This window comes from Lithobates pipiens, unplaced genomic scaffold, assembly GCF_037356315.1.
Source record: "Lithobates pipiens isolate NorthernLeopardFrog02 unplaced genomic scaffold, aLitPip1_a1.2 Scaffold_25, whole genome shotgun sequence".
Lineage (NCBI taxonomy): Eukaryota > Metazoa > Chordata > Amphibia > Anura > Ranidae > Lithobates > Lithobates pipiens.
In genome coordinates this window covers 151,864,799-151,892,203 of record NW_027507787.1, presented here as the reverse complement: position 1 = coordinate 151,892,203, position 27,405 = coordinate 151,864,799, and the positions used below count along the sequence as shown (strand labels likewise).

The 27,405-nt window shown below is 43.6% G+C and overlaps 1 protein-coding gene across 32 annotated transcripts in view; it reads left to right on the top strand.

Moving 5' to 3' along the window:
- The window catches only part of TCF7L2 (transcription factor 7 like 2), a 278,489-nt gene that overhangs the window by 74,623 nt on the left and 176,461 nt on the right, over positions 1–27,405 (top strand). For 21 of the 32 annotated variants that reach the window (XM_077455005.1, XM_077455001.1, XM_077455003.1 and 18 more), the window contains exon 4: positions 23,161–23,217. The exons of the other annotated variants lie outside the window; for them this stretch is intronic. In XM_077455005.1, the coding sequence (XP_077311131.1) occupies positions 23,161–23,217 (57 nt within the window). The remainder of the gene's footprint in view (positions 1–23,160; positions 23,218–27,405) is intronic. 32 annotated transcript variants of the gene reach the window in all.

The window sequence follows — 27,405 nt, the reverse complement described above, 5'->3', positions numbered from 1 at the left end:
CGACAGTGCAGTGATCTCCGTGTGTCACGGAGCTGTGCATTGAATTGCCCGGGCGGCTGCAGTAACAATGTCCCGCCTCCTGTGACAGACGGTACACTGATCCAATGGCGGGACATTGAATCAGCGTGACATGATTACAGGAGGCGGGACATTGTTACTGCAGCCGCCCGGGCAATTCAATGCACAGCTCCGTGACACACGGAGATCACCGCTCTGATCCGGGCATGGGTAAGGCTGCATTTAGACACTGGCAAGCTGCATGAGGGAAAGAGTGTGCCCAGGGCAAGCATTGCAGAGTTTTGTCCGCAGCTAAATCGCAAGTTTTTTGTGCCCACAGTGCTGCTGCATCCAAAAGTAATTTTTTTGCCTCTGAAACTATCTACCTCTGGCCACTTGTGTGAATGTAGCCATGCTATATAACACCAGGTCACAGGACAAAGGCTGTACTCACTTTATTGACCATATAAAAAAATAATAATAATCTTGATTTTGACCCAGCTAGGTTTTTATCTCCATATGATAGAATGGGGAAGGGTTAAGTTATTGCTAGTAGAGGTAACGATATGAGCATTCCCATTAGAAGTCTGTTGGAACGGAACCGGTAGCTTGCTTGGGGCCAGTTCACACCAGATGCAGTTCCGTGTGTTTTTTTGCACAAAATGCATGCACAGTGTTTTCCATGTATTCCAATGGCTCTAGTTCACACCATGCAGTCAGTTTCCGCACCGGAAACTGACTGCATGGTGTGAACTACAGCCACTGGAATACATGGAAAACACTGTGCATGTATTTTCATCAGGCAGGCTGCATCTGAGGGGAACCGGTGAGGCTGCTTTGATCTCCTGTACCATGCCTGCAGTCTCTGACCATCTCCTGTACCATGCCTGCAGTCTCTGACCATCTCCTGTACCATGCCTGCAGTCTCTGACCATCTGCTGTATGAAAATATTTTTTAAAAACAGTCATTTTCGGTATCGGTGCTGTTTCGGTATCGGTTTCGGTTTTCGGCCTAGTGTATTTTTCATTTTCGGTATCGGTTTCGGCACCAAAAAACCCATTCGGTGCACCCCTACTTTAAACCCAAACACATATGATCTACACAGGTTCTGAGGCTAATTAAATGCAGATAAGTCAACAAGTGAGTTTAATTACCACCTTAATCAGCCACAGAACCTGTGTAATTAATATGTGTTCAGGTTTAAAGGGATGAGGTGGCAACTCTATCTGGGGTTCTTTTTCAAGGGTTGGACTTGGCCCAGTGAAAGGCACCCTTATGCCGTGTACACACGATCGAATTGTATGACGGACTTGGTCCGGCAAACTTTATAACGAACGGACTTGGCCACACACGGACACTCCGAAAATCTGGCAATTTCTAACGTGATGACGTACAGCACGTACGACGGGACTAGAAAAAGGAAGTTCAATAGCCAGTAGCCAATAGCTTCCTTCTCGTACTTGCTTCAGAGCCTGCGTCATTCTTAGTCCGCCGGACTAGCACACTGACGAATGGATTGCCCGCTGAAAGCCAAGTCCGCCAGACAAATTTTTGAGCCAAAACTACTTTCTAAGTCCGCCGAACTTTACGATGAAAAAGTCTGCTGGAGCCCACACACGATTGAATTGTCAACCGGACAATTCGATCGCGTGTACGCAGCATTAAGGTGTCAGCATACCAAGACATTTTGGACAATTTCATGCTTCCAACTTTGTGGGAACAGTTTGGGGATGGCCCCTTCCTGTTCCAACATGACTGCTCACCAGTGGACAAAGCAAGGTCCATAAAGACAAGGATGAGTGAGTTTGGGGTGGAGGAACTTGACTGGCCTGCACGGAGTCCTGACCTCAAACTGATAGAACACCTTTGGGATGCATTCAAGCGCAGACTGCCAGACAGGCCTTCTCGTCCAACATCAGTGCCTGACCTCACAAATGCACTTCTGGAAGAATGGTCAAACATTCCCATAGACAGACACCGAAATCTTGTGGATAACCTTCCCAGAAGCGTTGAAGCTGTTATAGGTGCAAAGGGTGGGCCAACTCAATATTGAACCCTACGGACTAAGACTGGGATGCCACTAAAGTTCATGTGCGTGTAAATGTGCATGCATCCCAATACTTTTGACAATGTAGTGTATCTCCTGGCAATGTGCTGTAAGTTGTAGATATCATGAATTGTTAGCGGAGGTTCCTTGAGACCTGAAAGTTGTTTCAAGGGTTCCTCCATGTTGAAAAGGTTGAGGAGTCACCTAATGAAATGTTTTTAAATCATCTGTAAAGGTGAGAAGCATTCAAACTGCAGTGACAAGGAAAACAACCGTGGATGAAAGGCTCCCTGATGACAGACTGTATTGTCCTGGCAGAGAGAGTCCCGACTCATTTCACGAGCCTGATGATTGAAGGCACAAGACCGCCAGAGTAATCCATCCTGGCTGGAGGGTGTGGGCAGCAGTGGGGGTGGGGGTTGGAGGGGGTACGAGGGTCCGACATTGACATACAGTCTGTCATCAGCCTAATTGTTGTTTGAATTACCCGTTATGAGCCGGTGGCGCATGTGCCAGCGGAGCAGAAAATGCAGGCCGGCGTGAGTATGATGTTCGCAGGGCTGGAGCTCTCCGCCGACAAGATGGATAAACACAATTACGGGGCAGACCTGTAGAGAGAAAATCCATTTAAACCTCGTAATGTTAAGCAGAGCCGTGTTTAATTCATTTGGACCAATTTGCGAATGATGTACGAGTGCCAGCGAACATTCGTCTTAGGACTCTCGGCTGACGGATAGCGAGCTGCCACGCTCGCCGGCTTAGGCGTCTTTACTAATGGCTCGGCTGAACTGGGCTGACAATAAGATGTACCGACTCCTATTGTCGTACCCAGGCTGCGCAAATGACCCGATAAAAAAGTCCACCAGGCGGAAACGCGCCGCCGTGGTTTTTTGTAAGGCGTATTGATGATGCCGAGATGGATTGGAGCAGTTATGTGATACTTGGAGAACGAGGCCATGTTCGCTGTAATAGGCTGGGGTGTGTAGTAATTTGGGGGAACTCAATTTTTTTTTATATTTATGAAAAGTTGGCATTTTCTCTGCCTAGTCGCCACTTCGGTTCAGTTTACACTGTTGCATTGTGGGAATCTGCATTACTTGAGTAGAGGCAATGCACATTACTGACGAATGTGTATGCAACAAAGGTATGTGTCTGGTTTTGGGACGTGGAGGTGCATTGTAAGCCTGTTTTTTTTTAAATGGGCTGCGCACACCAAAGCCTAATAAAAGGCACGGTAATACAACACACCCCAGTGAAAAAGTGTCACCTAGCCTAAGGCTCCATTCACACTTTGGAATCGCCATGATTCTGCCTGTGATTCAAAATTGCATAGCAGACGTGTGTTTGGCTGCCATTGTCTTTTAATGGCAACCCAAACGTGATGTGATTCTGCTACTTGTAGCATGTTACCTGAAAAGGAGTAGGAGGGCAGCCCTATGCGACACGCAAAATTGCAAAATAAAAGTGTGAATGCAGCCTAAAGGTCAAACAATGAAAAATGAAGTCTGTACCTGATTGGTTCCTTTGTTGTCCAACCTGGGGATCTGGGAACACTAGCTTGTGATACAGGTGAGGAAGTCAGACAGGCCCACTGAAGGCTCGGAATATCATTAAGGTGGAACTCCAGCCACTACCACAAGCCCACCAGCGGATTCTCTAAAAGGAATGTATGGAGAATGTAAATGGAATGTTCTTCTCACACAGCAATGTGGTCACCGAGACAGGAAGTGAAGGGAAATCGCAATGGGGGGGGGGGGGCAAATAAAAAACAATGAATATTGCATATACAATTGCAACACAGGCCATGTTGTAATTGAATGTTATTAAAAATGGCCTTTCCTTTTCAATCTGCAGAGTTGTAATCTTCTGTAAAATGCAATATGGATACCTGGAAAGTGTTCTGTACACAGATGGTATACAGAACCCCCCTAACCCCCCCGATATATGATTTCCTTCATGTGTGATTGGCTCACTGATTTTCCCAGAAGTCTGCACTAAGATACAAGTCAGATTTTAGGCATCCCCTGCAGCAATAAGGTCATTTTTGGTGAGAGCCTCCGAATAGGAAATCACGTGTAAAAGGAAACATACCCTACAAGTTTACAACTTTCCTCATTAGAGCCCTGCAGGTGCACCAGCTGATTGATAATTATAATCACTTCCATACAGATTCACTTGGTACATGGACACAGACAAACAAACAGCTATTTCTTCACAATAACAAAGATAGGAATCTGCAACAAAGTTTGTTAAAAATAAAAAAATGTAGCTGTAAGACCTCTTCAGGCAAATGAGCAGAGAGCTGGATGAATCAAACAGTGGAGACTTTTTTTAGTCTGGTATGTGGGGTGGGGGGTGATGAGGAAGGGGGGAGGAGGAGAGAGGAGGAAGAAGAGTGGAATTAGAAAGGAGAGCAGGGGAGAGGAAGGGCAGGGGAAGGGAAGGGGGGAGAGGAGTAGGAAGGAAGGGGCATGGGGAGAGAGAGGACAGGGGAGGGGGAGGAAAGGAAGGGGGGAAGAAGAAAGGGATGAAGAAAGAAGAAGGTAGGGAGAAAGAAGAAGAAAGGAGGGAGGGAGAAAGAAAATGAGAAGGAGGGGGGAGGAAGAAGAGGAAAGGGAGTCAGAAATAGGAGGAAAGGGGGGGGGGGGGGGGGGAGTAGGGAGAAAGAAGAGGGAAGGAGGGTGGTGAAGGGGGGGGGGGGGTTGGGGGTAGGAGAAAGAGAGAGGAGGAGGAAGGGGAGGTGTCTAGAAAGGAAGGGGGATAGGGAAGAGGATGAGAGAGGAGAGGGGAGGGAGGAAAGAGGAGGGGAATAGAGGTGAGAGGAGGTTTGAAGGAGAGGGAAGGGGGGGAGCGAGAGGGAAGGGCAGGGAGTGAAAGGAAAGAGAGCGAGAGAAGGGGCAAAGGGGGAGGAGTAGAGGAGAAAGGGGGGGGGAGGGAAAGTTGAGGGAGGAGGAGAAAGCGAGAGGAGGAAGGCGGATGGGAGGGGGAGAAAGAAAAGGAAATGGGAGGAGGAGATGGTGAAAAGTGGGTGGGGGATTTGGGTATGGGAGAGAGAGAGAGGAGGAAGAGAATGGCAAAAGGGGGGGGGGGGGGCGGTGTTTCTGATGTTGTTGATATTCAGGTGACTGTAGGGGGGGTGTAGCCATGGATATTTAGGTGATTGTAGGGGGGGGGTGGAGAAAAAATTGTGGGAGAATGGAATGGGTGTCTGTGTATATATAAATATATATCTATATATACAATTCTTGCTGTAATATTGAACCCCCATGGTCCTGTGTATGTCGGTCCAGGTCTGGTGTATTCCGGTATACATTGATTTGTGCCTTGTAGGTATTTATTTCGGTTGTGTAAACACTCAGGGTATGTATCCTGTATACACACACACACACATATATATATATATATATATATATATATATATATATATATATATATATATATATATAATGTGTGTGTGTGTATACATATACTGTACATAAATGTGTGCACATTGCCATGTGGCCTTGGGCCGGCGTCCTCTCTCCCTGGGTCTTTCCATTCTTTGTAGAGTGTGATATGTGCCGGTTCTTGGCAGCGGGTCCAGACTTTGCAGGCCAGGAAAGCGTCCTCTGCCTTCCTTCTGCAGAACGTTCCTGGCGTCTATGATAAGCGAGATAGCAGCAGTTCAAACCACGGTGGTTATTGTGGCCGAATTGCGAGATAATGTGTTGGTTTTTTTCTAGAAAGCCACATGCATGCTTTGCTGCCGGAGATTTCCACATCACAGCCACTCTTATCGTTTGTTGCTGTGTGTGGCTTTTTTCTCTCATGATTTTTTTTTTTGTATTTGCAGGTTTCTTTTTTTCTCTGGCGTTTTTGCTGTGTTATGTTAAATGCATACCGCTATGTCAGCGCTGCCCTTTGCAAGCTCTGTGGTTATTTAAAGGGTGACTCTTCTTCTGCTCGTCCTTAAGCAAGATTGCCGCCTCGCCTGCTTCGTGTCGATACCAGCTTTGTACTTAGAAGAATGAAGGGTTGCGTCCTGTAGAAAGGAGATTTTCTAACATGGTGATCTGCCTGTTGTGACCAATTTTTGCAAGCACTGGTTGAAATTGGCTGGACCAGGGTTTTGTAGAAAATGAACTGAGTGGGAAAAAGTTTAGTTTTGGATAGAGTGGGATAAAGTTTCTGCTAAGGTTTTATCTAGGTCTGACACCAAGAGAGAGATTTTTCTCACTTCCTGTCCCTGTGATCCCCATGCACGAAATTGGAGGAGCCTTTGTCACCGGGACAGGAAGGCATGGACAGCAGATAAAACATGTTTTTGACTTTGTCCAGTTTGGAGACATCTATGACAGAGGGCAAATTGATGTTCAGGCAGATCCGCTGATCATTAATCTCCCAAACGCAGAGACTTCAAATGTTATGGAATTTGATCACATAAGCAGGACTGGAGGGGAGGTGCGTTTTTTGGGAAAGTTGGTATGCCCAACCTGTCCTGATACCATATCTTGGCCTGTGGAATTAAATGCCACTGCACCACCATGGACGTCACCAGCCTGGAAGCCACATGAGGGGCGACTATATTTACACATGTGGTTAAGAGTTTAAATCTTCTATTTTCTGAGTCAGGTTGGTCTGCTGAGTGTGGACTAGAGTTTCTACAGGGTTTGCTAATGGTTCCATGAACTGTGGCTTATTGACCTCCCGTCTGATGATGGCTACATAATTGGGGACCAATGTCACTTGGCAGAGCCAATAGCATGACACCAGTAGTTTTTCTTTAAACTGTCTGTAAGGGGAACTTTTTTTATCACCACTGTAAAGGGGCATTCTTTTACCTGACCACCAATGTAAGGAACATTCTATCCACTCACCACCAATGTAGGGGACTTTCTACCCACTGATCACCAATGTAAGGAGCATTCTTACCACTGACCTCAAATGTACCAGGCATTCTTTCCAATGGCCTCCAATGTACGGGGTATTCTTCCCACTGACCACCAATTTAAAGGACATTCTATCCACTAACTACTAAAGTAAGGATCATTCTTCCCACCTCCCACCACTGTAAAGAACATTATTTTACCTGACCACCAATGTAAGGAGCATTATTTCCACTGACCTCCAATGTAGGGGACATTCTTTCCACTGACCACCAATGTAAGGGGCATTCTTCTCACTGATTTCCAATGTAAGGGACAATCTTCCCACTGACCTTCATTGTAAGGGACATTCTTTCCAATGACCTCCAATGTACAGGACATTCTTCATGACCGCCGATGTAAGGAGCATTCTTCCCAATGACCTCCAATATAAGAGATTCTATCCACTAACTACTAATGTAAAGAACATTCTTTTACCTTACCACCAATGTAAGGAGCATTCTTCCCACTGCCCACCACTGTAAGGAGCATTCTTCCCAATGACCTCCAATGTTCAGGACATTCTTGCCAAGAACATTCTTCTACCTGATCACCAATGTAAGGAGCATTCTTCCTACTGATCACCAATGTAAGGAACATTCTTTCCAATGACCTCCAATGTACAGGACATTCTTCCCAATGATCTCCAGTGTTCAGGACATTCTTGCCAATGACCTCCAATGTAAGGAGCATTCTTCCCACTGACCTCAAATGTACAGAGCATTCTTCCCACTGACCACCAATGTAAGGGACATTCTTCCCACTGACCTCCAATGTACAGGGAATTCTTCCCAGTGACCTTCAATGTAAGGGACATTCTTCCCAATGACCTCCGATATAAGGGACATCCTATCCACTAACTACTAATGTAAGACGCATTTTCCCCACTGCCCACCAATGTAAAGAACATTATTATAGCTGACCTCCAATGTAGGGGACATTCTTCCCACTGATCACCAATGTAAGGAGCATGCTTCCCATTGATCACCAATGTAAGGAGCATTCTTCCCACTGATCACCAATGTAAGGGGCATTCTTCCCACTGATCACCAGTGTAAGGAGTATTCTTTTCACTGATCACCGATGTAAGGAGCATTCTTCCCATTGATCACCAATGTAAGGAGCATTCTTCTCACTGATCACCAATGTAGGGAGCATTCTTCCCACTGACCACCAATGTAAGGGGCATTCTTCCCATTGATCACCAATGTAAGGGGCATTCTTCCCATTGATCACCAATGTAAGGAGCATTCTTCCCACTGATCACCAATGTAAGGAGCGTTCTTCTCACTGACCACCAATGTAAGGAGCGTTCTTCCTAAATATATTGATAAAATGGTTTTAGCAGGGATTCCCAAAGATCTAAAAATCAATACAAGTTTCCTCGGTGGTAAAATGATTGATATTGGCAGTGGTAGACAATGCTGTGGGCTCAGCACTTCTCTGTATAGGGAAAACCCTAGTGGTTTATTTGAAATAATCCATCAGAGGAATGTGTAATCGGCCTTCCGCTGAGTATTCTCGGTGCCCTCAGCGCAGCCATGTTTGTGTTTAGTGCTGTGCTTTAGAGCTGCGTCTTCAACAACGTTATCAGTTTAACAAAATGTTATTTTATTGTCGGGGCTGTGAAAGTGCTGCGGTCAGGGGTTGCATGCAATGTGATATGACTGGTTCAAGGCACGCTGATTGTATGCTGTCAATACAGAGCAGCAACTAAATGTGATACAATTAGTTCCCGATGGCTGCTGAAACTATATAGCAGAATGTATTACTGGCTGTTCTAGATTTAAAGGGGACGAGATTTTCTTTTCAGTATCGTGATGGTATACGTCTGTTCTTTGTTTCCCACTTCTGATTGGTCATGCTCAACCACAAGAATACACATCAACCCAGCATGTCTATTATATGCAAATGTGAGAATTGTGCCCATGATGGCCTGTATATTAAAAAGGCATTAAAAAACACAGATTATCCAAAGAACTCAGAGATGATTAAGAAGCGCATTCAAAAGGTTGGTGGGCAATCAAAGGGTAAGTAAGAAGAAGGTGCGGATTTTCTCCATGTTCTCTATGAAAGTGATCCCCCTGCCCTCTTCTTCTACTTTTATAGCAAAGGTGCCCCCCTGCCCTCTTCTTCTACCCTCATAGTAGCAGAGCCCCCACCTTCTTCTTCTATCCCCTAGTAAAGGAGCCCCTGCCCTCTTCTTCTACCCTCATAGTATAGGATCCCCGCCCTCTTCTTCTATCCCCATAGTAAAGGAGCCCCTGCCCTCTTCTTCTACCCTGTAGTAAAGGAGCCCCTGCCCTCTTCTTCTACCCTCATAGTATAGGAGCCCCCCTGCCCTCTTCTACCCTCATATTATAGGAGCCTCCCTGCCCTCTTCTTCTGCCCTCATGGTAAAGGAGCCCCCCTGCCCTCTTCTTCTACCTTCATAGTAAAGGTGTCCCCCCCACCCTCTTCTTCTACCCCCATAGCAATGGAGCCCCCGTGCCCTCTTCTTCTACCCCCATTGTAAAGGAGCCCCCCTGCCCTCTTCTTCTACTCTCATAGTAAAGGGGCCCCCCTGCCCTCTTTTTCTACCCTCATAGTATAGGAGCCCCTGCCCTCTTCTTCTACCCCCCTAGTAAAGGAGCCCCTGCCCTCTTCTTCTGCCCCCATAGTAAAGAAGCCCCTGCCCTCTTCTTCTACCCTCATAGTATAGGAGCCCCCCTGCCCTCTTCTTCTTAGTAAAGGTGCCCCCCCACCCTCTTCTTCTACCCTTATAGTAAAGGAATTTGTGGTTCCTCTATACACTATATTGTCAAAAGTATTGGGATACCTGCATTTACATGCACATGAACTTTAATGGCATCCCAGTCTTAGTCCGTAGGGTTCAATTTTGAGTTGGCCCACTCTTTGCAGCTATGCAGCTAAGACTGGGATGCCAATGTGCGTAGTTCATACACTGCCTATTTTGCAGGTTTTCCTACTTACAAAGCATGCGGAGGTCTGTAATTTTTATCATAGGTACCCTTTAACTGTGAAAAACAGAACCTGAAACAGAAATCCAGAAAATCACATTGTACGATTTTTAACTAATTAATTTTCATTTGCATGACATAAGTATTTGATCAAATATCAACCAGTAAGAATTCCAGCTCTCACAGACCTGTTATTTTTTCTTCAAGAAGCCCTCCTGTTCTCCACTCATTACCTCCACTCCAACCTCTCCACAATGGCCAAGACCAGAGAGCTGTTTAAAATGGAAGTAAACCCTTCCAAACAACTTTGACCTACAGGTAAGCCTAGATTAAGGCTTACCTGTAGGTCCAAGTAATATCTCCTAAACCTATATGGTTTAGGAGATATTTGCCCGAAAATGGGCACCGCTGTCTACGGCGCATGCGCCGTAGACAGCGGCGCGCAGGCGCACTAAATGCGGCAAGTCCAAGAATGGATTTGCCAAATTTGTCTACTCCCGTGCGCATGCGCGGGAGTGACGTCATCGCGGCTCCGGCGAATGGCAGCGTCGGAGCTCCGAGACGCGACTCCCGTGCGCATGCGCGGGAGTGACGTCATCGCGGCTTCTCCGCTGTCATTCGTCGGAGCTGCGAGAGACGCCACAACCAAGATGGATGCGGCGGACTACAGGTGACAGCGGCGACTTCGCTGGCTCCTGTGTCAGGTAAGTGACACATAATGAGCTACTATGCGATGCAAAGTAGTCCATTATGCTTTACCTTTGCAGGGAAAAAAAGAGGAAGTAAACCCATCAGGGTTTACTTCCTCTTTAAGGACATAAGGGTTAAAATTGGACAATAGGTAAGCAGCTTGGTGAGAAGGGAACAACTGTTGGCGCAATTATTAGAAAATGGAATAAGTTCAAGATGATGGTCAATCTCCCTCGGTCAGGGACTCCATGCAAGATCTCACCTTGTGGGGCATCAATGATCGTGAGGAAGGTGAGGGATCAGCCCAGGACTACACGGCAGGATCTGGTCAATGATCTGAAGAAAGCTGGCACCACAGTCTCAAAGAAAACCATTAGTAACACACTATGCCGTCATGGATTAAAATCCTGCAGCACACATAGAGTCCCCCTGCTCAAGCCAGCGCATGTCCAGGCCCATCTGAAGTTTGCCAAGGACCATCTGGATGATCCCGAGGAGGAATGGGAGAAGGTCATGTGGTTTGATGAGACAAAAATAGACCTTTTTGGTCTAAACTCCACTCGGAGTGTTTGGAGGAAGAAGGATGAGTACACCGTGATGCATGGTGGTGGAAACATTAGTCTTTGAGGCTACTTTTCTGCAAAAGGGACAGGATGACTGCACCGTATTGAGGGGAGGATGGGTGGGGCCATGTATCGCGAGATCTTGACCAACAACCTCCTTCCCTCAACAAGAGCATTGAAGATGGGTCGTGGCTGGGTCTTCCAGCATGACAACGACCCGAAAAAACACACAGCCAGGGCAACTTAGGAGTGGCTCCGGAATAAGCATCTCAAGGTTCTGGCGTGGCCTAGCCAATCTCCAGACCTGAACCCAATAGAAAATCTTTGGAGGGAACTGAAAGTTTATATTGCCCAGCGACGGCACCGAAACCTGAAGCATCTGGAGAAGGTCTTTATGGAGGAGTGGGCCAAAATCCCTTCTGCAGTGTGTGCAAACCTGGTCAAGAACTACAAGAAACATATGATCACTGTAATTGCAAACAAAGGATTCTGTACCAAATATTCTGCTTTTCTGATGTATCAAATTACTTATGTCATGTAATAAAATGCAAATCAATTACTTAAAAATCATACAATGTGATTTTCTAGATTTTTGTTTTAGATTCCGTCTCTCACATTTGAAGAGTACCTATGATAAAAATTACAGACTTTTGTAAGTAAGAAAACCTGCAAAATTGTCAGTGTATCAAATACTTGTTCTCCCCACTGTGTATGTGTGTGTGTATGTATATGTATGTGTGTGTGTGTATATATATATATATATATATATATATATATATATATATTTATATTTATATATAATCTGTAAATTTGGAATTCCAAAATAGATCTCTTTAAAAAGTCTGGTCTCGAGTGCAGGGATAACCGTTGCATTTGTGAGAATGTATTGGACCAGAGCGGAAACGGTATCTTGTGATATTGCTGGAATGTACATGAGATACGTCCCGGTACAATTATAGACATGGCACGTGCGCTCGGCATGCTGCCGCTGCGTCCCGTATGGAAAATCCTCTAAATTTACGACCCCCCTGAAAACTTCCTGTATTTATAGCGGAGTGTTTCAGTGTTAAATGCCAGAATAAAGATGGGAAAAGGATCATTTTTTTTCTGGAAAGATTTGGGAATTGTGAGATGAACGTACACGGATGGTATATTTGTGAGTTCTGCGCCGGGTTACGGAAGGATCTTGTAGCTGGAAAGAAAAGATTTTATGATTGAAGAATGTTGATCCGTCTCCCCAACCGCATTCAATACCGACGGCTAATTAAAAGCAGATTATATTGACTTTCCCAGGAAATCTCCATGTACAGTGCAGCTCCGAGCGGCAGTGTCTGAAAGCCCCCCACATGTCTCCGCTCACACGGGGCGGTGTGGCCTGCATTTCGTGGAAGTCGCTATATGTTTGTTTCCTCCTTGTCATTCCAATTTGTATTTCCAGGTATTGTTTTGATATCTTCTTAGGATACTTAAAGTGTCTAAAGTTGAACTCCGGTCTTTCCTTTCAGTCTTGCACAGTTGTACAGGCTCCTCCCTTGGACTTAAATGGCTTAATCTGATTTCACTGCACACTGTGAGCTTCTCACAGTGTGCAATAAAAGCTGCAGCAAGTCAGAGAGAGCCCACCTAATTTCCTGGCTGGAGGATGCCCAGCATCATCTAGACAATTAGCGAACCTCCAGCTGTTGCAAAACTACAAGTCCCATCATGCCTCTGCCTCTGGGTGTCATGCTTGTGGCTGTTAGAGTCTTGTTATGCCTCATGGGACTTGTAGTTCTGCAACAGCTGGAGGTCCGCTAATTGCATATCCCTGATCTAGACTTTCCTCCATCGCCTGTCTCTGGCCCTCCCCTTTCATTCATTGGATGTCAGTTCTTTCGATATTAGCATCACATGTGGGGGTTCTCTATGGCAGTCTGCGGGCAAATGCAGCTTTGTTAAGAACGCCCACTCCTTCTGAGTGACATATTTTAAATGTACAGTATACAGTATGTACAGTACAGTATATATACAGTATATATGTACAGTGTATATGTGAGGAGATCACTGGGTCTATAAAAAGTTATGTAAAAAAACAGACAATGACACCACCCCTTTGGTCTGTGCCAATCAATGCAGGCTAGCAGTTTAGGCAGTTCTACTTGGGAGATCTCCAGAATCCAAGTTGACCTTAAGGTATTACTGTTAATGGTCCCTTGGTATGATCACAAAGTGTTGTAGGGGAGCATGGTTTACTTTAACTGCTTCAGCCCCGGAAGATTTATCCCCTTCCTGACCAGAGCACTTTTTGCGATATGGCACTGCGTCTGTTTAACTGACAATTGTGCGGCCGTGCCGTCCTCTTTTTCCCACAAATAGAGCTTTCTTTTGGTGGTATTTGATCACCTCTGCGGTTTTTATTTTTTGCGCTATAAACAAAAAAAAAAGTCAATTTAAAAAAAACAAAGCTATTTTTTCCCCTCAGTTTAGGCCAATATGTATTCTTCTACATATTTTTGGTAAACAAAATCGCAATAAGCGTATTTTGATTGGTTTGCACAAAAGTTATAGCGTCTACAAAATAGGGGATAGTTTTATGGCATTTTTATTAGTTTTTTTGTAGTAGTAATAACAGCAATCTGCGATTTTGTTTTTTGGAGACTGCGACATTATGGCAGACACATCGGACATTTTTGGCACTATTTTGGGACCATTGTCATTTATACAGGGATCAGTGCTATAAAAATGCACTGATTACTGTGTAAATGACACTGGCAGGGAAGGGGTTAACCACTAGGGGACGATCAAAGGGTTACGTGTGTCCTAGGGAGTGATTCTAACTGGGGGGGTGGGCTACTAGTCACATGACAGCGATCACTGCTCTCAATGACAGGAAGCATTGATCTCTGTCATGACACAAGCTAGAAGGGGGAAGTGCCTTGTTTACATATGCACTTCCCCGTTCTGAGGCTCCATGACACAATCCCCAGGAGAACGACGGACATCGAATCTGCCGGTCCCGCAGGCATGGTCACGCTGTACATCGCGGGCGCGCGCCTGCTATCCCCTGCTCTTAAAGGGGACGTACAGGTACACCCATTTGCCCACCGCTGCCATTGTGCTGACGTATATCGGTGTGCGCCAGTTGGCAACTGGTTAATACATACTAGAGATGCACCAATATATATATATAACGGACATTTTTGGCTTCCATTTCAGCACCAAATTTTCATATATATATATATATATATATATATATATATATATATATATATATATATAAAACTGTATTATATTTGAGTATGAATTTGTCGGCCATTATAGGCCCCTTTAGCGCAAGAAAAGCTCAAGAAATTGCATCCCTTTAAATTCTATGTATGTCTGCACACTGGTCCGTTGCACTTCCGTTTTGGTGTTGCACATCTTGCTTGTTGCATTTTTGGTCAGTTAAAAAAACGCACCAAAAACGCTCCTTCCCTTTGAAATGCATTGAAAACGCATCAATAACGCACTCGTGTTACATTTTTGATGGAGTTTTTGAGTCACATGACCTGTGAAAAACACACCATGAGCGCGGTAAAATTGTGGTTAAAATCGTGGTAAAATTATTGCAAAATCGCAGTAAAAAGTGATTGAAGTCAGCAGAGCTTTACTTCATTTACTAAGCTCTGGAGCAAACGTACTTGCAAAGTACACAGTCTATTTGCCTTCAGAAAATCCACCCCCATGTGTATATGGGTAGAGCAAGCATTTCTCTGACATCTGTCATTGCCTGTCCACTGATAGGCCAGGCTATTGTTCTGAAATGTCACCAGGACAATCATTTCTCTATGTGACAGTGTGTGGTCATTGGTAGAGAGCAGAAATGGGTTTAGAGGCTATATGTCGGGTGCCATGTGTGCCTCTTACGTCTGTACGCCACATAGATATTCTATTCATTGTCATTCACATAGTGTGTGTATCTGTGATACTTTGTCAGTGTTACAATTTACATAAGCTACTATATGATACAGTGACTGCTCTGCAGCATGGATTGTGTTCTGTTCTGGATACACTTTATCACATTGGAAGTCTTGTAATATACTGTCCTAATGATATGTATAATATAACTTACAGTATCTCACAAAAGTGAGTACACCCCTCACATTTTTGTAAATATTTTCTTCTATCTTTTCATGTGACAACACTGAAGAAATTACACTTTGCTACAATGTAAAGTAGTGAGTGTACAGCTTGTATAACAGTGTAAATTTGCTGTTCAATCAAAATAACTCAACATACAGCCATTAATGTCTAAACCGCTGGCAACAAAAGTGAGTACACCCCTAAGTGAAAATGTCCAAATTGGGCCCAATTAGCCATTTTCATTTTCTTCGGTGTCATGTGACTCGTTAGTGTTACAAGGTCTCAGGTGTGAATGGTGAGCAGGTATGTTAAATTTGGTGTTATCGCTCTCACTCTCTCATACTGGTCACTGGAAGTTAAGCATGGCACCTCGTGGCAAATAACTCTCTGAGTATCTGAAAAAAATAATTATTGCTCTACATAAAGATGGCTTAGGCTATAAGAAGATTGCCAAGACCCTGAAACTGAGCTGAAGCATGGTGGCCAAGACCCTACAGTGGTTTAACAGGACTGGTTCCACTCAGAACAGGCCTCCCATGGTTGACCAAAGAAGTTGAGTGCACATGCTCAGTGTCATATCCAGAGGTTGTCTTTGGGAAATAGACATATGAGTGCTGCCATCATTGCTGCAGAGGTTGAAGGGGTGGGGGGTCAGCCTGTCAGTGCTCAGACCATACGCCGCACAACGCATCAAATTGGTCTGCATGACTTTCCTCCCAAAAGGAAACCTCTTCTAAATATGATGCACAAGAAAGCCTGCAAACAATTTGCTGAAGACAAGCAGACTCAGGACATGGATTACTAGAACCATGTCCTGTGGTCTGATGAGACCAAGATAAACTTATTTGGTTCAGATGGTGTCAAGCATGTGTGGCGGCAACCAGGTGAGGAGTACAAAGACAAGTGTGTCTTGCCTACAGTCAAGCATGGTGGTGGGAGTGTCATGGTCTGGGGCTGCATGAGTGCTTCCGGCACTGGGAAGCTACAGTTCATTGAGGGAACCATGAATGTCAACATGTAGTGTGACATGGTCTTTTCCCTTCGGAGACTGGGCCGCAGGGCAGTATTCCAACATAACGACCCCAAACACACCTCCAAGACTACCACTGCCTTGCTAAAGAAGCTGAGGGTAAAGGTGATGGACTGGCCAAGCATGTCTCCAGACCTAAACCCTATTGAGCATCTGTGGGGTATCCTCAAATGGAAGGCTGAGGAGTGCAAGGTCTCTAACATCCACCAGCTCCGTGATGTCGTCATTGAGGAGTGGAAGAGGACTCCAGTGGCAACCTGTGAAGCTCTGGTGAACTCCATGCCCAAGGGGGTTGAGGCAGCTCTTGAAAATAATGATGGCCACACAACATATTGACACTTTGGTCCCAAGTTAGACATCTTCACTTTGGGGTGTACTGACTTTTGTTGCTGTTGAATTATTTTGAGGGGACAGCAAATTTACACTGTTATACAAGTTGTACACTCACTACTTTATATTGTAGCAAAGTGTCATTTCTTCAGTGTTATCTCATGAAAACATATAATAAAATATTTACAGAAACGTGAAGGGTGTACTCACTTTTGTGAGATGCTGTATATCTGGAGAGGGGTGATGTCACTCCTGTATAATTTAACATATCTGGAGAGCGGTGATGTCACTCCTGTGTAATATAATATATCTTATATCTGGAGAGCGATGATGTCACTCCTGTGTAATATAATATATCTTATATCTGGAGAGCGGTGATGTCACTCCTGTATAATATAACTTCTATCGAGAGAGTGGTGATGTCACTCCTGTATACTATAACTCATATCTGGAGAATGGTAATGTCACTTCTGAATAATATAACTTATATCTGGAGATCGTTGATGTCATCACTCTATAATATAAATTATATCTGGAGAGCAGTGATGTCATCCAGGTCCCAGATTTTGTCCTGGTTGGGATTTGAACCGGTGCCCGAGGCTCTTATATTCTCCCTAAAATATAACATTTATTTTAATGGCAGTGATGTCACAATAGGAGCTGAATGTGTAATTTGAAACGTTCCATAACACAGAACACAAATATATATCAATAAATATAACATACACCTGGAGGTGGAGGATAAGTTTATGAAGGGAGTCCTTCCCCATGGAATCTCATGTTTGTACAATCAGATGTCTTGAATTATATAAATACAATTGCTGGGACCTTATACTTGTATCTTGGTACCTCTATTATAGCCTCATATATATCTGGGGGTAGGCGGGGGGGTCAGTGTGGGGTGGGGGTATGTCACGGTGATACATTGTTGCTGCGTAGATTACAATACACATTCAGGGTTATTCTAGCAATTGTGTTTTACAGTCACACATCCTTAATGCAGGCTTTTCCAAAGCATAAATAACAATGAGACGTCTTTGTGAGACGCTATCCAGACCTTCCATCTTCCACATGCGAGGTTTTATCAATCACAGGGCTGTGTGCTCATTGTTGTGTTTGTTTGTTGCGTGGCGTGGCGTTATTAGTTTTTTTTGTGGTCTGCGGAGCCCTATTTTATGTTCCTGTGAATTCGGCGTCCCTGTGCTTTGCAGGGAAAGGGGCCATGTGTTCTTAATTTTGACTATTATACTCTTTCTGGAACTGCCCCAGTATAATTCCAACACCAGTTAATCAAGTTTGAACTCTTGTTTCACGTACGCTGTTTCTCTGTAACAACCAGAATCAGTTTCCTCTGGGCCTGTTCCAGGGACAAAAGGGCCTGTCTTTGCTCAGAACAGTATGAAGACACCATAATTCCTCAAATTGGATTTCTGTTCCTATCCAAACCCCCCTCCCCACCTACACCCCCCGGAGCGCCTCTGCAGAGCAAGGCAGACTGTCCTTGGAGCCATTTTGTCTGGATTCACACCGTCTTCTTCAATATTACCCTCACTGTGTTTTAGAGGAAATGTCCTTCTGGTCCCCTAACCTTCTGCCTCTCCTTTCCCCACCATCCTTTTATTTTAAGGTTTAATGTTTTGTTCAGATGGAATATCTGTATAAGAGTCTATAAAGTTAGAATTTTCCTGCAGTAGTTTGTGTCTCTGCCCCTCCTACAATGGTGAGATATTTTTTGCAGTAGTTTGTATCTCTTCCTCTCCCACAATGAGGAGATTTCCCTGCAGTATTTTGTGTCTCTGCCCCTCCCACAATAAGGAGGCTTACACATAGTCATTTGTGTCTCTGCCCCTCCCACAATGGCATGACTTCCCTGAAGTAGTTTGTGTCTCTGCCCCACCCATAAAGATGAGATTTCCTGCTGTAGTTTATGTCCCTTCCTCCCCACAATGGGGAGGTTTGCCTCCAGTAGTTTGTGTCTCTGCCCCTCCCACAATGGTGATATTTCCCCCAGTGGTTTGAGCCTCTCCCCCTCCCACAATTGTGGAATTTCCGGCAATATTTTGTGGCCCTGCCCCTCCCATAATGATGAGATTTTCTGCAGTAGTTTGTGTCTCTGCCCCTCCCTCAGTGGAGAGATTTTCCCACAGTAGTTTTTGTCTCTACCCCACCACAATGGTGAGATTTCCCTCCAATAGCTTGTGTCTGGGCCCCTGCCAGAATGGTGAGGTTTCCCCCAGTGGTTTGAGTCTCTCTCCCTCCCACAATGGTGACATTTCTCTCCAATGGTTTGTGTCTCTGCCCCTCCCACAATGGTGAGGTCCCCCCAGTGGTTTGAGTCTGTTCCACTGCCCACCGCAATGAGATTTCCCTGTAGTAGTTTGTTTCGAAGTCCCTCCTATAAAACCCAATGAAGATGTTACTCTCCCCCACTGGGGTCACCAATGGTGAGTTTATTCTACCTTAGGAAGAATCCATTGGGGAAGCGTGACACCATCACTGGGGTTTATAAAGGCCACAGAAGTTGGGTTAGACCAGGGATCCTGGTGGGAATATATTGCAACTGGGGTCCCTGAAAGATACAAGAAGACAATGCAAGATTCAACCACCCAGCAGCAGTTTCTGGTGACATTGGCTATGAGTATCATGTCCACAGCTCTTACTAAGTTTCACACATGTATTTGTGTGGTTGTCTGATAACAAAGATAAGGGTCTCAGAAATGCTGCAACACGTTTACCAAGTTTCCTGTTTTAAATTTTTTTTTTTTTTAAATATGATTGTTTGATAATGTTTTAGTTCATGAAGAAATTGTCATTTTCGGTATCGATGATTGAAATGGAAAAACAATCCTAACTGTGTGGGCAGTGTTAGAGGTTGTGTAGTCCTTCAAGGTTTAATAGTGATATTCAAGATGGCAGAAGGAAAGTAGACTTATTTAAGGAGCAAACAGAATCTTGCGTTAATTATTACATTGACATCTTGAGTAAAATGAGACAGACAGTAGTAATCATGCCTTCCCCATACTGCAGACAATGGTCTGCCATGAAACACTGTGTCAACCTTATCCACTTGGGTAAAGTGAGCAGTTCCCACTGCCGCTACAAGGATTTGTAGAAGGGTTTTGCTGTTCCTGAGGTTGATGATGGTTATCCCAAAACCACTTGTATCACCAAAATAAATGCTGAGTTTTCTGTCTGATGTGCTCAGTCATGTTTTCTTGCCACTTGTTAGCAATGTTGGTGATTGTAGCAGGTCTAAAAAATGAAAGCTGGCCTCAGATACCTTAGATGTGCTGTTACTTATCTCCTGGAAAGTATAGAGGCAATCAAATGTAGGTTGTTCACTGTTCACCCCCTTGCCTCCTAAGTGCTGAAAGTTGATATTTGCATATTGCTGGTACACTTTGGATAATAAATACGGGTACATACAGGTATCTTCTGGTCCTGTAGACTAGCTGTTATACTTTAAAACTGCCATAGGTTTTTATTAAGCTGCCCATACGTATGAGACAGTGGTCTGAATGTATATTATCATATCTGAAGGTATAGCTCTATATCTGAACGTATAGCTTTATATCTGAAAATATAACTCCATATCTGAAGGTATAGCTCCATCTCTGGAGGTATAGCTCTATATTTGAAGGTATTAGCTTCATATCTGAAGTTATAGCTCCATATCTGAAGACAAGTATGCCTTCAATAGGGTACGAAGTACTGGAATGCTGGTGACTTTTGATGCTTTTGACTATCAATGGTCACATAAAATTTCTGGTTGAAAGGGCTTCAAGGGATACACCTGAAGATCAACCCAGAGAAAGGGTGGATAAAATCTGGCCAAAATCATACCATATGATAAGGAATGTTAGTTTTAGGAATGTTTTAGTAATGTCTGTTCAATTTTCTAACCATTAGTGGGGTCAACGTACTTTTATGAACACAGCAACAAGAAAATTTGAAAGCGCAGGACTGAATTTTTTTACTCCAACAAATTTCCAACAGTGAATGTGGTGTTTGTTCTGAAAAGTCCATTCAGTCCAAAATTGAGTATTCGATTCAAAAGACTTTCCTATGACATTTGTCAAATCATCAAATGTACTGATGAGACTTTTCATACTAAACTTTGTTTGAAAACCTACTAATGTATGGCCAGCTTTAATATTATGGAGAAGCTTCTTATTACAGAAGTGGATGAGTTTGATTTCTATGGCAGTTGGTCCAGTTCAGCAGCCAGTGTACATGGGTTGCCACCGCCAGCTTAGGAGACAGAAGGTAGGAGGTGCTGGAGTCAAACATGGATTCATGGTGCAGAATTATTCTATGATGTGAAATGGAAATGGCTTTGGTTAGGCAGAGGTCCAAAACAAAGGGACCTCTAGATGTACTTTCAAAACACCTTCTGTCGGACCAGCTGGCATACACATGGGCCGAATGTTGGATGATGTCGCTTGACATTTGACCCGTGTGTGTACTAGGCTTAACAACATGCCATTAAAACCTAGTACACACGGATTGTCATCTGACATTCAGGCCCTGTGTACTACAGCCGGTCTGTCAGAGGCCGTCCGAATAGTGCATGACCTAAAGAAGATCTGCCCATGGGCTCCCAATCAACGCTCTCAATCAATGGCTGAGAGCACTGACCGGAGTGATCTGGTGAGGGGGGCTATCCCTCTATCAGAACATGATAGAACAGCAGAGAAGATTACTGCACTAACATTGGATAGTTAGTATAGTGGCTCTTACCGGAGCTGTCAGTTTTTTTTTTTTTATTCAGTCCGCTGAGTTGAACAAAAAAAAAAACCCTAGTAGTGTGTACCAGGCTTTAGGCTCAGTCTAGCTCCAGAATCTAAGGAGACCTTGGAGAAGATGGTGTGACAGCTTGGAGTAGCCACTGGGTTGCTCTGTTGAAGCAACTGATCAGGTAGGGTGCTTAGGACATCATCAATCATCCATGGAGAAGTAAAATGATTATGGCTTTGGGTTAATTTTATTTTTTATTTATTTTTGTACATTTTAAAACTTGTTTACATCATTTTTTTTAATAGTTTTTAGTCCAGATCCCTAACCATGAAATGTTTCATTTTGTAAAGGTTTTAAGGTTTAGGGAGATGAAGCCTTCTCTCTCTACTGACCCCCTCCCCTCATCTTCCCCCATGGGTGATTTATGAACTACCTCTCGGAACCCCAACTAATCAGCTGTTTCCACTGAGCAGCCCAATGGCTGCCAGTCTACAGCTACTCCAAGCTGCCTCACTTTCTTCAGGCCCTCCCGGCAAGTCATTGTTTTCCAGTGAGATTCTGGGGCTAGACTAAGACTATTGAAAACCTAGGAATTTTCAAGATACTGAATTCCCAGAGCACTATTGGTTTTCTAAAAAGACAACACAGCAGAAGCTGCCTACTTGCTTTGTCTAATTGACCTGACTTGATTTACTTGACTAAAAAAATTATTCATACTTCTTTTTAAGTCCAGATCCTAATAAATGATGTACAAAGTCACAACGCATTTCCCTTTAATTATTGTTGATATGTACTTTATGACCATACATTTGTGGACACATGACCATCATGTCTACTTGTATGGCCAAAAGTGCCCACAAGCTTTTGGCCATAAAGTGTGTTTCCTTTTATAGTGCGTTCCGTAAAATAAAGGATGAGCTTTGGTGGGGAGCGAGCCCAAGCTCGTCACTACTTGAAATCTTTTGGCGATGTGCAGTATTGAAATGCTTTTTGCTGTGAATAATCCCACATGTCATCCATCCACCATGTTATTTGCCACCACAACAGCCACCTAGTTGCGTAACCTTTTACGGCATAGGACTTTATGTATTTGAATGAATGCAACAAAAAACAATGTTTATTTCAAAGACAAAAAATGTTTTCATACAATCTCTCATTGGACATTTTTTGGTACAATGGTCATTTTATGGTACTTTACATTTTCAAGCCAACCCCTTTGTTTTATTTTTTCCAAGTAGTCCGACAGGTTTTGGATAGAGGTTTTGTCAAGCTGTCATTCTGAGGTTGTAGCTATGAGTGACCCAAGCTGGTTGTCCACCATTTTTGATCACCTCTGAGAATGCAAGGTGTCACCAAACGTTCAGCTCATTCCTTTTTTTGTTTGTTTTGTTTGTTATGTTTCCGTTGTTAACATTTATGTTTGTCTTTACTTTGAACTTGAGTATGGTACCAAGGATAATCCATCCAACGTCCCTTCCCCCTCCCTCCATCACTAGTCCTCGATCTCTTGTACTCAAGATGACAGTCCTAACGCCCCTTTCTATGACGGTAACCCCCAAGCAAATTAATGATTGCCTAATTGCATTCTGCTTCTTTTTTTTTGTCTTGAACCCCCCCTCCCCTTTTTTCCTTTTCTTTATTATTGTTTCTCATGTTCTTTTCTTTTTATTTATTTATTTATTATTTTGTTTTCGGGTTTAGCTATATAAGATAAGGGTATTAAGTGTAAATTGCTTTTAATTGTGCATGTAATGTAAGCGTTGCATTCACTTGCTGATGCCAGTCTCTTCTTCATCTTAGTGCGTGAATGTGCCGCTAGACCTCCATTTAGCCTCTTGTTGCAGTCCTTTGATGCAGGTAGGACATATTCTGAATAGGCTTGTTGCTATGGGAAGTAATCGAAGTCGATGTTTGCTCTGTAGCTAACCTTTATCTGCTCCCTGGACTCTGCCATTGCTTATAAACAAATGACGGTGATCACAGAGTGCCTGTGTGTGTGCATGAGGTACCGCATCTTTGGTGTATGACCAGACGCAAAGTGGTGGTTTTATTTTCATGGTACAGTGGAGTGATGTTATAACCTTGCATGCTTTTTTCAAAGCGTACTAACAATATCTCTGTATGTCATTCATTCTGAAGAGCCCTCATTGTCCTTTTCAAAAAAGAACTTTCTCCATCTCTGTCTGCACCTTTACCTCAGGGTTGGACAAATGCTAGAAGCTAGGTCGCCAGTGAGTGCACAGGCCCAGAGGTGATTCCTTGTTCTGTAAAATTGATTGCTGGCTCCTTTATTGGGCCCACTGGCTCCTGAATTCTATAATCATTTGTCCACCATTGTAGATGATGGCAAGCAAATACTGCGGAAACTTGCAATACTAGGTCATGGTGGGGATCACGGTGGGCTTTGACAGCCTACCATGCTTTAAAGCATCCTTAGGCAGGTTAAGGAGCTGGCCAAAAATATCAAAATCGGCACCAAACTTTGCTGTTTTCCAGTTTTATCAAGTGGAAGCCTAGATTCAGGTGGGCCAAACTTTCAATAAACTCCTGACATGTCACAATATTCAGCAACAGTATTATTTTTCCAAGAACTCTCCACCCTTTAACATTTAAAAACTATTACGTTACAGTTAGTGACTAGGCTGAGATGATGTCATCAGTCTGCTGCAGGCAGGAGAAAGTGTTTACTCAGTCTCCTCTCCCCTGCAGTAATCAGAGTGCATCATTGTATTTATTTAGCATGTCACAAGGTGAGGCTGTAGCAGGGACTTATACATCTCAGACATTTGTGAAAACCAACATAAAGATTTACATAAATATGTCATCAATAAACCGGCATCTCAATCCAGGAATGACTCTAGTGTCAAAACATGGACCGGTCCAAATTCTTTAGTTAAGGTGTTTCTATTGAAGGCTAAAACATAAAAAGACATTTTAGACTATTGGTCAGATACGGCCTTGTGGTAATAATTTGGTGAAGGCGCTTTTCTGTTCCAGCATGACTATGCCAGTGCACAAAGTTAGGCTTCATAAATGTCCCGAGACACACTTCAAAATCTTATTTAAAGGGTTCCCAGGAGACTGGAGAATGTTATAGCCACAAAGAAAAGTCAAGCTCCATATTAATGCTCATGGTTTTGGAACTGGACTCCCAACAGATATAAATACAAATGTCTACAAACTCATTCCCATATAGTATAAAAGGGGACCCTAGATCAGCCATTCTGAACCAGGGTTCATTGGAAACCTGGGGTGCCTCCAGAGATTGCTAAGGGTTCCTTGAGCTGTGGTTGATTGATCTCCCATTTGATGATGCCTTTATATTTCCAGGGCCAACACAACTTGGCAGAGCCAGATGCATGACACCAATGACATTTTCAGTAAGGGTGGCATTTTGACCATTATTGTAAGGGGCGTATTATTCTCACTGACCCACCAATGAATTGTTTTTTTGGTTCCCCAAGGTCTTGGGTATTTCATGGGTATTTCATGGGTTCTGCAGGAGTAAGAAAGCAGAGTAAGGCTTCCCTAGATGATGTCTGAACAGCTATGGCAAGATCAACAACTTTCATACCTAGAACCGTTTTTTTAAGAAACTAAATCAAGCATCAAAATAAAAAAACACATATTGTAAAAGTAGTTGTTTATTACTTACACAGTAGCCATTAAAATATAAAATTAATCTACAAAGACCCCAATGGCATCAAGCCAATTCAAATATAATAACCATATTGCAGTCATATGCAGTGTAGATCACCACTGCACTGTAAATGAGAATATTTATTTTATAAATGTTGGATTCAGAAGTTGTGATGAGGATATTCCCAACACATTTCATGGATTACCAACTAGCTTCTTCAGGAGACATAGGAGATATATATAGTGATAATGTCTGTTTAAGGCTTGTATGTATGAGCCTTACCCCAAATAGGCTTAAAACCACTGAAGTATATACTAAATGCCTTTCATGGCCACAACATGTTATACTGGTACTGATAGCCAATTAAACACTTATATGAAAAAAGAAAGGAGTTAATTATTTCAGACTTATAGGGAAGTGGGAAAATGACATGTCTTGCATGCATTTTATGTAATTGAAATTGAAAAGCCAATAATCTTTGACTAGTGCCAGCTTAAGGGGTCATTCCAACCAAAAGTCTGGAGTCTGGTAGGCTGGAACATCAGCTGGCCATTATGTAAGTTGGTAGAAAGATCTCCCTGGCTCTGTCCCAACCAACCTTTATGCACTCCAGCTTGGTACAGTCTCTATATTATAAAACAAATTAACTCCAGCATAGATGGTGGGAGCCCCTAATAATGGGTGCTTTGATTATGTACACCTCAGTTAGGACTGATGAACCTTTCGAATAGGGTATAATAGGTGTACAAACCTTAGAATTCTACACAGTATGATGGGAGACACATATAGTGGGCGCAGCAGGTGTACAAACCTAGGGCCTATGTGTAGGGATGGTGGTTACCCCTGATAATGGGACAACAAGTGTACAGACCCAGGCATTAAGCACAGAGGGGATGAGAACCCCCTGTAATGGGCAGAATAGGTGTGAAGATCCAGGATTTAAGCAAAGAAATGGTGGGCACGGCAGGTGTATGGAACTTGGAACTATGTGCAGGGATAATGGTCGACAGGTGTGTAGACCTGGAAATTCTGTAGAGGAATGGTGGGAACCCCTCATTATGTAAACGGCAGGTGTGCAGACCCAGGAACTCGGCCCAAGGATGATGGGCTTCCCCCCTGAATAGACACAGCAGGTGTATAGACCCAGGAACCCAACGTCGTGGGGACTCCTAATAATGGGCACAGAAGGTATACAGACCTGGGAACTTAGCATAGGGATGGTACGAACCCCTTGTAATGGGCATAGCATTGCAGGTGTGCAAACCTAGGAACCCGACTCAAGTATGGTGGTGATCCCTAATAATTGGCACAGCAGGTGTGCAGACCCAGGAACTTGGCACAATAATCTCATTACAGAGATTTAAGGATATAAAATAAACTGTTAAGTGGCTCAATTCTTCAGCATCACCAAAAATAGTTTTATCTGTTTGAGGTGGACTGACCCTTCAAAGTGAAAAAACCCCACTATGTTTACTTTACTCCTCTTTCATACATTCTGTGTTCATTGCTCTTTATTGTTTGGGTCTCTGTAGTATGTGATGTAGTATCTTGTGTGCTACTGTATCTGCCATACTTTGTGTAGAAATAAGAAAATTTGCTACATTGTAACAATAGATAAATGTTTGTTTTTATAACCAGCTTGGCTTTTGTAACAAAGAATTCACCAACAATGACTCACCGGGTGACTTTTGCTCCTAATAGCCCCGTATAAACCACATTTCATTTGAAAGGTTGGTACTTTTAGGATGAGTAAGGTTTTACAGCAGGGTACAAAATACTAAGACATTCTGGATGGTGGCTGCCTGGAAAGTTTGTGTCTTTTAATGTAAATGTAAGGTGATTGTAGAAAGTTCCTTTTTATTTATTTATTGATTTATTTACATGTAAGTAAATATAAACCAAACCACTAAAATCCTATAGAACAAGGCTATTGAATTAAAATTCATGGAGATCCGGTCAGTAAAACTTTCTTCCAGCAGAGGCCTGAATCTCATGCTAGTGTGACAACTTAGATCCTTCACATCACAGCCCCCCATATTTATATCACAGTCTACTCCTTACATCAGTGTCCTCAGTCCCCCCTTCACGTCACAGTCACCCCCCCCCCCCCCATGTCTCAATCTCTCCCTTTGTGTCATAGTTTCCCCCACCCTGTCCCAGGCCCCCCTTTAGGTCACAGTAGTCCCCTTTATGGCAAAGCCCCCCCTTCATAGTAGTGTCTGTAGCCCCCTTCACTCTCCTTCATAGCAGTGTTCGTAGACCCCCTCATAGCAGTGTCCTCAGCTCCCTTCATTGTAGCGTCCTTAGCCTCTTCAAACGTCTTCATAGCAGTGTTCGTAGCCCCATTCATAGCAGTGTCCATAGCCCCCATCACCCCCCTTCATAGCAGTGTGCATAACCCCCAT